We start from the raw sequence: 14469 nt of genomic DNA, 5'->3' as shown, positions 1-14469 counted from the left end.
AAATTTCCTCAGATTTATCCCAAATTCCCCCATTTTGCCCCAAATTTTCCCGTTTTCCTCCAAATTTTCAGGTTCTGACCCAAATTTCCTCCGATTTATCCCAAATTCCCCCATTTTTCACCCAAATTTTCAGGTTTCAACCCAAATTTCCATCGATTTTTCCCAAATTTTCCCATTTCCCCCCATTTTTTCCCATTTTCCCTCAGTTTTTTCCCATTTCGATGCAAATTTTGTCAGATTTGTCCCAAATTTTCCCATTTTCCCCCAAATTTTCGGGCTTTGACCCAAATTTTCCCAATTTTTCCCCATTTTTCCTCAGGATTTTCCCGTTTTCACCCAAATTTTCCCTTTTTCCCCATTTCCCCTCAATTTTTCCACTTTTTGCCTCAAATTTTCCCAATTTTTCCCATTTCCCCTCAGTTTTTTCCCATTTCTACCCAAATTTCCACCGATTCATCCCAAATTTCTCCATTTTCCCCAAATTTCCCTCGATTCATCCCAAATTTCCCACGTTTTGACCCAAATTTGCCCAAATTTCCCCCATTTCCCCCCCTTTTTACCCAAATTTCCTCGGATTTATCCAAAAATTCCCCATTTTCACCCAAATTCCCCCATTTCCCCCCAATTTTTCCCATTTTCCCTCAGTTTTTCCACACTTCGGCCCAAATTTTGGCAGATTTATCCCAAATTTCCCCATTTCCCCCCAAATTTTCCCGTTTTCCCCCCGGCTTTCCCCATTTTTCCCCATTTTTCCCAAATTTCCCCTTTTTCCCCCCAAATTTCCCCTTTTTCCCCCCAAATTTCCCCTTTTCCCCCGTTTTTCCCCATTTTCCCCCATTCTCCCCCAATCCCCGCGCTCCCATCCCCGAGCCCGCCCCTTTCCCCCCCCAAAATCCCCCTTTTTCTCCCCAATTCCCACTTTTTGCCCGATTTCCCCCCATTTTGCCCCAAATTCCCCCTCACGCCCGCCTCCACTTCCGCCTTTCCCCCTCCCCACCAATCAGCGCCGCGCTCTCATCGCCGCCGCGCCTCCCCTCCAATCACAACCCCGCTCTCACCGCCCCCCCCCTCCGCCAATCAGCGCCGCCGTTACTCTTTGCCCCGCGCGGCTCACCCAATCAAGACCGCGCTTTCACCGCCCAATCAGCGCCGCGCTGCCTCGCACGTGACGCGCGCCGCCCAATCCCCTTTCACCCCCTCCGCCGTCAACAAGCGGCGCCGTTCAAAGGGGGCGGGGCCTCTCCGCTCGCTCCCCATTGGCTGCCGTCACCTCTGGGGGCGTGGCTAAAGGGCGGAGCCGCGCTCTGATTGGTCGGGGGGCGTGGCCCAACCCGGAAGTGGCGGCCGGGGGTGGCGGCGGCCGCTGGGGACCCCCCGGATGGGCGGAAGGAACGGAGGGGGGGGAGGGGCGGGGAGGGGGGGGGGGAGGGGAGAGGGGAGGGGGGGGAACCCCCGGGAAGGGGGGGGAGGGGCGGGGGGGGAGGGGCTGGACCTGCAGGAGCTCGAGGAGCTGCTCCGGAGGTGAGGGGGGAGGGGCGGGGGGGGAGGGGAGGGGAGGGAGGGGGGGGAGGGGGAGTTGGGGGGGATTTTTGGGATTTTTTGGGGATTTTTTGGGGATTTTTTGGGGATTTTTGGGAATTTTTGGAGATTGTTGGGGGATTTTTGGGGATTTTTGGGGATTTTGGGGATTTTTTGGGATTTTTTGGGGATTTTTGGGGTTTTTGGGGATTTTTTGGGAATTTTTGGGATTTTTTGGGGATTTTTTGGATTTTTTGGGGATTTTTAGGGAATTTTTGGGGATTTTTTGGGAATTTTTGGGATTTTTTGGGGATTTTTTGGGAATTTTTGGGGATTTTTAAGGAATTTTTTGGGAATTTTTTTGGGAATTTTTGGGGGATTTTTTGGAAATTTTTGGGGGAATTTTTGGGGATTTTTTGGGAATTTTTGGAGATTTTTTGGGATTTTTGGGGATTTTTGGGGATTTTTTGGGAATTTTGGGGATTTTTTGGGATTTTTTGGGGATTTTTAAGGAATTTTTTGGGAATTTTTAAGGGAATTTTTGGGGGATTTTTTGGAAATTTTTGGGGGAATTTTTGGGGATTTTTTGGGAATTTTTGAGCGATTTTTGAGGGAACTTTTGAGAATTTTGGGGGATTTTTTGGGAAATTTTTAAGGAATTTTAAAGGAATTTTTAGGGAATTTTTAGGGAATTTTGCGAGGAATTTGGGGGGGATTTTTAAAGGATTTTTTGGGAATTTTTGGGGATTTTTTTGGAATTTTGGGGATTTTTTGGGGATTTTTGGGGATTTTTTGGGGGATTTTGGGGAATTTTTAAGGAATTTTTAGGGAATTTTTAAGAGCATTTTTGGGGGATTTTTTGGAAATTTTTGGGGGAATTTTTGGGGATTTTTGGGGGAATTTTTTGGGATTTTTTGGGGATTTTTTGGGAATTTTTGGGGATTTTTTGGGGATTTTTTGGGGATTTTTGGGGAATTTTTAGGGAATTTTTGGGGATTTTTGGGGAATTTTTTGGGATTTTTTGGGGATTTTTAAGGAATTTTTTTGGAATTTTAAAGGGAATTTTTGGGGGATTTTTGAGGGAACTTTTGGGAATTTTGGGGGATTTTTGGGGAAATTTTATGGATTTTGGGGGGGATTTTTTGGTAATTTTTTGGGAATTTTTTCCGAATTTTTGGGGAATTTTTAGGGAGTTTTTTGGGAATTTTTAGGGATTTTTGGGGGATTTTTTGGGGAATTTTTAAGGAATTTTAAAGGAATTTTTAGCGAATTTTTAGGGAATTTTGCGAGGAATTTTGGGGGGATTTTTAAAGGATTTTTTGGGAATTTTTGGGGATTTTTTGGGAATTTTGGGGCAATTTTGGGTGAATTTCGGGCAGATTTTGGATGGATTTCGTGTTGATTTGGGTGAATTTCGGGCGGATTTTGGGCGAATTTTGGGTGAATTTCGGGTGAATTTTTGGGTCAATTCCGGGTGATTTTGGGTGAATTTTTGGGTGAATTTTCGGGTGAATTTTTGGGTCAATCCCGGCTGAATTTTTGGGTCAATCCCGGCTGAATTTTTGGGTCAATCCCGGCTCAATTTTTGGGTCAATTCCGGCTGAATTTTTGGGTCAATTCCGGGTCAATTTTTGGGTGAATTTCGGGTCAATTTTGGGTCAATCCCGGCTGAATTTTTGGGTCAATTCCGGCTGAATTTTTGGGTCAATTCCGGCTGAATTTTTGGGTCAATTCCGGGTGAATTTTTGGGTGAATCCCGGCTGAATTTTTGGGTCAATTCCGGCTGAATTTTTGGGTCAATCCCGGCTGAATTTTTGGGTCAATTCCGGCTGAATTTTTGGGTCAATCCCGGCTGAATTTTTGGGTGAATTTCGGGTCAATTTTGGGTCAATCCCGGCTGAATTTTTGGCTGAATTTTTGGGTCAATCCCGGCTGAATTTTTGGGTCAATCCCGGCTGAATTTTTGGGTCAATCCCGGCTGAATTTTTGGGTGAATTTTTGGGTCAATTCCGGCTGAATTCCGGCTGATTCCCGCTCCTTCCCCTCCCCCCCTCAGGGCCCAGCGCGGGGGGCTCCGGGACCCCCCCCCGGATTCCGACGGCTCCGAGTCCGACCCGGAAGCGGAAGCGGAAGCGGAACCGGAAGCGGAAGCGGAGGAGGAGGAGGGGCCCGCAGGTGATGAGGGGGCGGGGCTTGAAGAGGGGGCGGGGTTTGGAGGGATGGGGCGGGGCTTAAGGGGGCGGGGCTTGAATGGAAAGGGGCGGGGCATAAAGGGGAGGGGCGGGGCTTAAATGGGGCGTGGCCTCTGCCCTGACCCCGCCCCTTCTCCCGCAGCCGCCCCTCCCCCACCCGGCCCCGCCCTCCGCGAGCTGCGCTGGGAAATGAGGGGGGGGGGAGGGGCGGCCCCGGAGCGGAACCTGCCCCGACTGCTGCGAGAGGTGGGGACTGGGAGGGACTGGGAGGGACTGGGAGGGACTGGGAGGGGACTGGGAGGGACTGGGAGGGGATTGGGAGGGACTGGGAGGGGACTGGGAGGGACTGGGAGGGACTGGGAGGGAACTGGGAAGGACTGGGAGGGACTGGGAGGGACTGGGAGGGACTGGGAGGGGATTGGGAGGGACTGGGAGGGACTGGGAGGGACTGGGAGGGGATTGGGAGGGACTGGGAGGGGATTGGGAGGGACTGGGAGGGGATTGGGAGGGACTGGGAGGGGACTGGGAGGGGATTGGGAGGGGATTGGGAGGGACTGGGAGGGACTGGGAGGGGACTGGGAAGGACTGGGAGGGGATTGGGAGGGACTGGGAGGGAACTGGGAGGGAACTGGGAGGGACTGGGAGGGGACTGGGAGGGACTGGGAGGGACTGGGAGGGATTGGGAGGGACTGGGAGGGAACTGGAGGGACTGGGAGGGATTGGGAGGGACTGGGAGGGACTGGGATGGACTGGGAGGGAACTGGGAGGGATTGGGAGGGACTGGGAGGGGATTGGGAGGGGATTGGGAGGGACTGGGAGGGGACTGGGAGGGACTGGGAGGGGATTGGGAGGGGATTGGGAAGGACTGGGAGGGGACTGGGAGGGGACTGGGAGGGACTGGGAGGGACTGGGAGGGGACTGGGAGGGAACTGGGAGGGGACTGGGAGGGAACTGGGAGGGACTGGGAGGGGATTGGGGGGGACTGGGAGGGGATTGGGAGGGACTGGGAGGGGACTGGGAGGGACTGGGAGGGACTGGGAGGGGATTGGGAGGGACTGGGAGGGGACTGGGAGGGACTGGGAGGGGACTGGGAGGGACTGGGAGGGACTGGGAGGGGATTGGGAGGGACTGGGAGGGGACTGGGAGGGACTGGGAGGGACTGGGAGGGGACTGGGAGGGGATTGGGAGGGACTGGGAGTGGATTCAGGGGTTACTGGTTTATACTGGGATGAACTGGGAGGGGACTGGGAGGGGAAAAGCGGCGTGAAAATGGCCAAAGAAGGGTTAAAAATGGGGATTTGGGGGTTACTGGTTTGGACTGGGATGAACTGGGATGAACTGGGAGGGACTGGGAGGGGATTCAGGGGTTACTGGTTTATACTGGGAGGGAACTGGGAGGGGGAAAATGGCAAAAAAAAAAGGTTAAAAAAGGGGATTTGGGGGTTACTGGTCCGAACTGGTTTGGACTGGTTTGGACTGGGAGGGGGCGGGGCCTGATCGCGCCCCTCCCCCAGCGCGAGTGGGGGCGGAGCTTCTCCCGGGAGGAGCGATCCCAGCTGAGCTCCCAGTAAGTGACTGGGAGGGACTGGGAGGGACTGGGAGGGGACTGGGATGAACTGGGAGGGACTGGGAGGGACTGGGAGGGAACTGGGAGGGACTGGGAGGGACTGGGAGGGGATTGGGAGGGACTGGGAGGGACTGGGAGGGGACTGGGAGGGAACTGGGAGGGACTGGGAGGGAACTGGGAGGGAACTGGGAGGGACTGGGAGGGGATTGGGAGGGACTGGGAGGGAACTGGGATGAACTGGGAGGGAACTGGGAAGAACTGGGAGGGACTGGGAGGGGACTGGGATGGACTGGGAGGGACTGGGATGGACTGGGAGGGGACTGGGAGGGGACTGGGATCAAACTGGGAGGGACTGGGAGGGGACTCGGATGTTACTGGTTTGTACTGGGAGGGAACTGGGATGGACTGGGAGCAACTGGGAGGGACTGGGAGGGACTGGTTTGAACCGGTTTGTACTGGCTTGTACTGGTTTGGACTGGTTCGGGGGTTGGGGGTTACTGGTTTGAACTGGGACAGACTTTGGACTGGTTTGAACTGGTTGGGACTGGTTTGGACTGGTCTGAACTGGTGTTAACTGGTTTGAACTGGTTCGGACTGGTTTGGGGTGGTCTGAACTGCTCTGAACTGGTTTGAACTGGTTTGGACTGGTCTGAACTGGTGTTAGCTGGTTTGAACTGGTTTGAACTGGTTCGGACTGGTTTGGGGTGGTTCGGACTGGTGTGAACTGGTTCAAACTGGTTGGAACTGGTTTGAACTGGTCTGAACTGGTTTGGGCATTTTCCTTACTGGTTTGGGGGTTTTGAGTTACTGGTCTGAACTGGTTTTAACTGGTTTTAAGTGGTTTGAACTGCTCTGAACTGGTTTGAACTGGTTCGAACGGGTCTGAACTGGTTTGAACTGGTTGGAACTGGTCTGAACTGGTTTTAACTGGTTTGAACTGGCTTGTACTGGTCTGAACTGGTTTAGGCATTTTTCTGACGAGTTTGGGGGTTGGGAGTTACTGGTTTGAACTGGTCTGAACTGGTCTGAACTGGTCTGAACTGGTTTGGGCATTTCCCTTACTGGTCTGGGGGTTGGGAGTTACTGGTTTGGACTGGTTTTAACTGGTGTGAACTGGTTTTAACCGGTTTTAACTGGTTTGAACTGGTTTTAACTGGTTTGAACTGGTCTGAACGGGTCTGAACTGGTTTAGGCATTTTTCTGACTAGTTTGGGGGTTGGGAGTTACCGGTTTTAACTGGTTTGAACTGGTTTGAACTGGTTTGAACTGGTTTGAACCGGTTTGTGTTGATTCGCACTGGTGTGAACTGGTCTGAACTGGTCTGAACTGGTTTGGGCATTTCCCTTACTGGTCTGGGGGTTGGGAGTTACTGGTTTTAACTGGTTTGAACTGGTTTGAACTGGTTTTAACCGGTTTGTGTTGGTTCGCACTGGTGTGAACTGGTCTGAACTGGTCTGAACTGGTTTGGGCATTTCCCTTACTGGTCTGGGGGTTGGGAGTTACTGGTTTGAACTGGTTTGAACTGGTTTTAACCGGTTTTAACCGGTTTGAACTGGTTTTAACTGGTTTGGGCTGGTTTGCACTGGTTTGAACTGGTCTGAACTGGTTTGGATTGGTCTGAACTGGTCTGAACTGGTCTGAACTGGTTTGGGCATTTCCCTTACTGGTCTGGGGGTTGGGAGTTACTGGTTTGAACTGGTCTGAACTGGTCTGAACTGGTTTGGGCATTTCCCTTACTGGTCTGGGGGTTGGGAGTTACTGGTTCGAACTGGTTTGAACTGGTCTGAACTGGTTTGGGCATTTCCCTTACTGGTCTGGGGGTTGGGAGTTACTGGTTTGAACTGGTTTGAACTGGTTTGAACTGGTTTTAACCGGTTTGTGTTGGTTCGCACTGGTGTGAACTGGTCTGAACTGGTGTGAACTGGTGTGAACTGGTCTGAACTGGTTTGGGCATTTCCCTTACTGGTCTGGGGGTTGGGAGTTACTGGTTTGGACTGGTTTGAACTGGTTTGAACTGGTTTTAACCGGTTTGAACTGGTTTTAACTGGTATGAACTGGTCTGAACTGGTTTGAACTGGTCTGAACTGGTTTGGGCATTTCCCTTACTGGTCTGGGGGTTGGGAGTTACTGGTTTGAACTGGTTTGAACTGGTTTGAACTGGTTTTAACCGGTTTGTGTTGGTTCGCACTGGTTTGAACTGGTGTGAACTGGTCTGAACTGGTCTGAACTGGTTTGGACTGGTCTGAACTGGTTTGGGCATTTCCCTTACTGGTCTGGGGGTTGGGAGTTACTGGTTTGGACTGGTTTTAACTGGTTTTAACTGGTTTTAACCGGTTTGAACTGGTTTTAACTGGTTTGAACTGGTCTGAACGGGTCTGAACTGGTTTAGGCATTTTTCTAACTAGTTTGGGGGTTGGGAGTTACCGGTTTTAACTGGTTTTAACTGGTTTGAACTGGTTTGAGCTGGTTTGAACTGGTTTGAACTGGTTTGAACCGGTTTGTGTTGATTCGCACTGGTGTGAACTGGTCTGAACTGGTCTGAACTGGTTTGGGCATTTCCCTTACTGGTCTGGGGTTTGGGAGTTACTGGTTTGGACTGGTTTGAACTGGTTTGAACCGGTTTTAAGCGGTTTGAACTGGTTTTAACTGGTTTGTGCTGGTTTGTACTGGTTTGAACTGGTCTGAACTGGTCTGAACTGGTCTGAACTGGTTTGGGCATTTTTCTAACTAGTTTGGGGGTTGGGAGTTACTGGTTTGAACTGGTCTGAACTGGTCTGAACTGGTCTGAACTGGTTTGGGCATTTCCCTTACTGGTCTGGGGGTTGGGAGTTACTGGTTTGGACTGGTTTGAACTGGTTTGAACTGGTTCAAACTGGTTTGAACTGGTGTGAACCGGTCCGAACTGGTTTAGGCATTTTCCTGACTAGTTTGGGGGTTGGGAGTTACTGGTTTGAACTGGTCTTAACTGGTTTGAACCGGTTTGTGTTGGTTCGCACTGGTGTGAACTGGTGTGAACTGGTGTGAACTGGTCTGAACTGGTCTGAACTGGTCTGAACTGGTTTGGGCATTTCCCTTACTGGTCTGGGGGTTGGGAGTTACTGGTTTGAACTGGTTTGAACTGGTTTGAACTGGTTTTAACCGGTTTTAACTGGTTTGAACTGGTGTGAACTGGTTCGAACTGGTCTGAACGGGTCTGAACTGGTTTGGGCATTTTTCTGACTAGTTTGGGGGTTGGGAGTTACTGGTTTGAACTGGTTTGAACTGGTTTGAACTGGTTTGAACCGGTTTGTGTTGGTTCGCACTGGTGTGAACTGGTCTGAACTGGTCTGAACTGGTTTGAACTGGTTTGGGCATTTCCCTTACTGGTCTGGGGGTTGGGAGTTACTGGTTTGAACTGGTTTTAACCGGTTTGAACTGGTTTGAACTGGTTTTAACCGGTTTCTGCTGGTGTGAACTGGTTTGTGCTGGTTTGTACTGGTCTGAACTGGTTTGGACTGGTTTGAACTGGTTTTAACTGGTTTTAACCGGTTTGAACAGGTTCGAACTGGTCTGAACTGGTTTGGGCATTTTTCTAACTAGTTTGGGGGTTGGGAGTTACTGGTTTGAACTGGTCTGAACTGGTCTGAACTGGTCTGAACTGGTTTGGGCATTTCCCTTACTGGTCTGGGGGTTGGGAGTTACTGGTTTGGACTGGTTTTAACTGGTGTGAACTGGTCTGAACGGGTCTGAACTGGTTTAGGCATTTTTCTGACTAGTTTGGGGGTTGGGAGTTACTGGTTTGAACTGGTTTGAACTGGTTTGAACTGGTTTTAACCGGTTTGTGTTGGTTCGCACTGGTTTGAACTGGTGTGAACTGGTGTGAACTGGTCTGAACTGGTTTGGACTGGTCTGAACTGGTTTGGGCATTTCCCTTACTGGTCTGGGGGTTGGGAGTTACTGGTTTGGGCTGGGTTTAACTGGTTTTAACTGGTTTGAACCGGTTTGTGTTGGTTCGCACTGGTGTGAACTGGTCTGAACTGGTCTGAACTGGTCTGAACTGGTTTGGGCATTTCCCTTACTGGTCTGGGGGTTGGGAGTTACTGGTTTGAACTGGTTTGAACTGGTTTTAACCGGTTTTAACCGGTTTGAACTGGTTTTAACTGGTTTGGGCTGGTTCGCACTGGTTTGAACTGGTCTGAACTGGTCTGAGCTGGTCTGAACTGGTTTGGATTGGTCTGAACTGGTCTGAGCTGGTCTGAACTGGTTTGGGCATTTCCCTTACTGGTCTGGGGTTTGGGAGTTACTGGTTTGGACTGGTTTGAACTGGTTTGAACTGTTTTGGGCATTTTTCTGACTAGTTTGGGGGTTGGGAGTTACTGGTTTGAACTGGTTTTTAACTGGTTTGTGCTGGTTTGTACTGGTCTGAACGGGTCTGAACGGGTTTGGGCATTTTTCTGACTAGTTTGGGGGTTGGGAGTTACTGGTCTGAACTGGTTTGAACTGGTTTGAACTGGTTTGAACCGGTTTGTGTTGGTTCGCACTGGTGTGAACTGGTGTGAACTGGTGTGAACTGGTCTGAACTGGTCTGAGCTGGTCTGAACTGGTTTGGGCATTTCCCTTACTGGTCTGGGGCTTGAGAGTTACTGGTTTGAACTGGTTTTAACTGGTTTGAACTGGTTTTAACCGGTTTGAACTGGTTTTAACTGGTATGAACTGGTCTGAACTGGTTTGAACTGGTCTGAACTGGTTTGGGCATTTCCCTTACTGGTCTGGGGGTTGGGAGTTACTGGTTTGAACTGGTTTGAACTGGTTTGAACTGGTTTTAACCGGTTTGTGTTGGTTCGCACTGGTTTGAACTGGTGTGAACTGGTCTGAACTGGTCTGAACTGGTTTGGACTGGTCTGAACTGGTTTGGGCATTTCCCTTACTGGTCTGGGGGTTGGGAGTTACTGGTTTGGACTGGTTTTAACTGGTTTTAACTGGTTTTAACCGGTTTGAACTGGTTTTAACTGGTTTGAACTGGTCTGAACGGGTCTGAACTGGTTTAGGCATTTTTCTAACTAGTTTGGGGGTTGGGAGTTACCGGTTTTAACTGGTTTTAACTGGTTTGAACTGGTTTGAGCTGGTTTGAACTGGTTTGAACTGGTTTGAACCGGTTTGTGTTGATTCGCACTGGTGTGAACTGGTCTGAACTGGTCTGAACTGGTTTGGGCATTTCCCTTACTGGTCTGGGGGTTGGGAGTTACTGGTTTGGACTGGTTTGAACTGGTTTGAACTGGTTTTAACCGCTTTGAACTGGTTTTAACTGGTTTGGGCTGGTTTGTACTGGTTTGAACTGGTCTGAACTGGTCTGAGCTGGTCTGAACTGGTTTGGACTGGTCTGAACTGGTCTGAACTGGTTTGGGCATTTCCCTTACTGGTCTGGGGGTTGGGAGTTACTGGTTTGGACTGGTGTGAACTGGTTTGAACTGGTTTTAACCTGTTCGAACTGGTTTTAACCGGTTTGAACTGCTGTGAACTGGTTCGAACTGGTGTGAACCGGTCCGAACCGGTCCGAACCGGTGGGATCCGGCTGTGACGTAGCCCCGCCCCTCCCCCCGCAGTTTCCTGCCCAACCACGCGGCCGCGCTGCAGCCCCACCCCCACAAGGTTTTCTGCGGGATCTTCTCCGACTGCGGCCGCCGCTTCCTCTCGGCCTGCCAGGGTGGGCGGGGCCTTCCCCGGTTTATCCCGGCCCTTGGGGAGGTTTTGGGGATTTTTGGGGATTTTTGGGGATTTTTGGGGATTTTTTCGGGATTTTTTGGGGGGTTTTTTGGGGGGGGTTGGGGTTTTTTCGGGATTTTTTGGGGTTTTTTGGGGGGGTTTTCGGGGGTTCTTAGGGGGGGTTTGAGGGTTTGGGGGCGTGGCCGGGGATTTGGCGGGAATTTCCCAAATTTATTTCATTTTTTGGGGATTTTTTTGGGATGTTTTGGGGGTTTTTCTGGATTTTTTGGGGTTTTTTGGGATTTTTTCTGGATTTTTTGGGGTTTTTCGGGGGCTTTTCGGGGGGTTTTGAGGGTTTGGGGGCGTGGCCGGGGATTTGGCGGGAATTTCCCAAATTTATTTCATTTTTGGGGGATTTTTTGGGATTTTTTGGTGATTTTTTGGTGATTTTTTGGGGAATTTTTGTGGATTTTTTGGGGGGTTTTTATGGGGATTTTGGGGGTTTGGGGCGTGGTTTGGGCTCTTGTGGGCGTGGCCGGGGATTTCGCGGGAATTTCCCAAATTTATCCCATTTTTCGGGAATTTTTTGGGATTTTTGGGGGTTTTTTGAGATTTTTTTCTGGATTTTTTTGGGATTTTTTCGTGTTTTTTGGTGGGTTTTTCGGGGATTTTTAGGGGGGTTTTGAGGGTTTGGGGGCGTGGCCGGGAATTTGGCGGGAATTTCCCAAATTTATCCCATTTTTTGGGGATTTTTTGGGATTTTTTGGTGATTTTTTGGGGAATTTTTGTGGATTTTTTTGGGGGGGTTTTATGGGGATTTTGGGGGTTTGGGGCGTGGTTTGGGCTCTTGTGGGCGTGGCCGGGGATTTCGCGGGAATTTCCCAAATTTATCCCATTTTTCGGGAATTTTTTGGGATTTTTGGGGGTTTTTTGAGATTTTTTTCTGGATTTTTTGGGGATTTTTTCGTGTTTTTTGGGGGGTTTTTCGGGGGTTCTTAGGGGGGGTTTGAGGGTTTGGGGGCGTGGCCGGGGATTTGGCGGGAATTTCCCAAATTTATTTCATTTTTTGAGGGGTTTTTTGGGGGGTTTTTGGGTTTTTTCTGGATTTTTTGAGGGTTTTTTGGGGGTTTTTTGGGGTTTTTTTCTGGATTTTTTCTGGATTCTTTGGAGGGGTTTTTCGGGGGTTTTTAGGGGGGTTTTGAGGGTTTGGGGGCGTGGCCGGGGATTTTTGGGAATTTCCCAAATTTATTTCATTTTTGGGATTTTTTGGGGATTTTTGGGTTTTTTTCGGGATTTTTTGGGGGATTTTTTGGGGATTTTTTCTGGATTTTTTGGGGGTTTTGGGGGGGGGCTTTTAGGGGGGTTTTGAGGGTTTGGGGGCGTGGCCGGGGATTTGGCGGGAATTTCCCAAATTTATTTCATTTTTGGGGGGATTTTTTGGGGATTTTTGGGGTTTTTTCGGGATTTTTTGGGGATTTTTTGGGGGGGGTTTATGGGGATTTTGGGGGTTTGGGGCGTGGTTTGGGCTCTTGTGGGCGTGGCCGGGGATTTGGAGGGAATTTCCCAAATTTATCCCATTTTTCGGGGATTTTTTGGGATTTTTGGGGGTTTTTTGAGATTTTTTTCTGGATTTTTTTGGGATTTTTTCGGGTTTTTTGGGGGGTTTTGGGCTTTTTCGGGGGTTTTTAGGGGGGTTTTGAGGGTTTGGGGGCGTGGCCGGGGATTTGGCGGGAATTTCCCAAATTTATTTCATTTTTGGGGAATTTTTTGGGGATTTTTTTGGGTTTTTTCTGGATTTTTGGGGGTTTTTTGGAGGGGTTTTTCGGGGGTTCTTAGGGGGATTTTGAGGGTTTGGGGGCGTGGCCGGGGATTTGGCGGGAATTTCCCAAATTTATTTCATTTTTTGGGGATTTTTTGGGGATTTTTTGGGGTTTTTTCTGGATTTTTGGGGGGATTTTTGGGGGTTTTTTGGGATTTTTTCTGGATTTTTTGGGGGGATTTTTTGGGGGGTTTTGGGGGTTTTTCGGGGGTTCTTAGGGGGGTTTTGAGGGTTTGGGGGCGTGGCCGGGGATTTGGCGGGAATTTCCCAAATTTATCCCGGGTTTTGGGGATTTTTTGGGAATTTTTTGGGGAATTTTTGAGGAATTGTGGTGGATTTTTTGGGGTTTTTTAGGGGAATTTGGGGGCTTTGGGGGCGTGCTTTGGGCTCTTGTGGGCGTGGTTTGGGGTCTGGGGGCGTGGCCGGGGATTTGGCGGGAAATTCCCAAATTTATTTCATTTTTGGGGGATTTTTTGGGAATTTGTTGGGATTTTTTTGGAATTTTTCTGGATTTTTGGGGGATTTTTGGGGAATTTTGGGGGGGTTGGGGTTTTTTTTTTTTTATTTTTAGGGGGGTTTTTCGGGGGCTTTTAGGGGGATTTTTGGGGTTTGGGGGCGTGGCCGGGAATTTGGCGTGAATTTCCCAAATTTATTTCATTTTTGGGGGATTTTTTGGGATTTTTTCTGGATTTTTGGGGGTTTTTAGGGGGATTTGGGGGGGGTTGGGGGCGTGGTTTGGGTTCGGGGGGGCGTGGCCCAAAATTTGGTAGGAATTTCCCAAATTTATTTCATTTTTGGGGGATTTTTTGGGAATTTTTTGGGGATTTTTTGGGGTTTTTTCTGGATTTTTGGGGTTTTGGGGGGGATTTTGGGGGGATTTTTCGACCCAAATACCCCGAATTTCAACCCAAATTCTTCAAATTTCACCCCAAAGCCCCCAAATTCTGACCCAAAACCCCCCAAAATCCCCGAATTTCATCCCCAAATCCCCAAATTTCCCCCCAAAACCCCCGAAATCTGACCCAAAACCCCCGGATTTCTCCCCAAATCCCCCAAAATCCCCAAATTTCCCCCCAAAACCCCCAGATTCCATCCCAAAATCCCCAAATTTCACCCAAAATCCCCCAAATTTCTCCCCAAAACCTCCAAATTTCCCCCCCAAACCCCCAAATTCTGACCCAAACCCCCCGGATTTCTCCCCAAAACCCCCAAAATCCCCAAATTTCCCCCCAAACCCCCCAAATTCTGACCCAAATCCCCAAAATTTCAACCCAAAACACCCAAAACCCTCGGATGTTCCCCCAAACCCCCCAAATTTTAACCCAAAACCCCCGGATTTCACCCCAAAACCCCCAAACCCCCCAAATTCTGACCCAAACCTCCCGGATTTCACCCCAAAAACCCCCGAATTCTGACCCAAAACCCCCAAATTTTAACCCCAAAACCCCCGGATTTCACCCCAAAACCCCCCAAATTTTAACCCAAAACCCCCGGATTTCACCCCAAAACCCCCTCCCCCCCCAGACCACACCCTGCGTCTCTTCGAGGTGACGGGGGAGGGGCTGCGGGTCCTCCGGGCCACCAGGGGGCGCCAGGTGGGCTGGAGCATCCTGGACGTGGCGTTCAGCCCCGACGGCTCCCAGGGACTCTACTGCTCCTGGTCCAGTGCCGGTACTGGGAGCGACTGGGAG

At 50.0% G+C, this 14469-nt stretch overlaps 1 protein-coding gene across 1 annotated transcript in view; it reads left to right on the top strand.

Annotated features, from left to right (window-relative positions):
• Positions 1-2828: 2828 nt before the first annotated feature.
• Positions 2829-14469, top strand: part of DCAF11 (DDB1 and CUL4 associated factor 11) — a 37801-nt gene continuing 26160 nt past the window's right edge. Inside the window, exons 1-5 of the mRNA XM_082299548.1 lie at positions 2829-3693; positions 3853-3956; positions 5225-5277; positions 10860-10960; positions 14303-14449. Of these exons, the coding sequence (XP_082155674.1) occupies positions 3900-3956; positions 5225-5277; positions 10860-10960; positions 14303-14449 (358 nt within the window). The 5' untranslated portion in view covers positions 2829-3693; positions 3853-3899. The remainder of the gene's footprint in view (positions 3694-3852; positions 3957-5224; positions 5278-10859; positions 10961-14302; positions 14450-14469) is intronic.

Source organism: Coloeus monedula (genome assembly GCF_965178545.1).
Source record: "Coloeus monedula genome assembly, chromosome: 32".
Classification (NCBI taxonomy): domain Eukaryota; kingdom Metazoa; phylum Chordata; class Aves; order Passeriformes; family Corvidae; genus Coloeus; species Coloeus monedula.
This window is presented reverse-complemented; position numbering and strand designations above follow the sequence as displayed.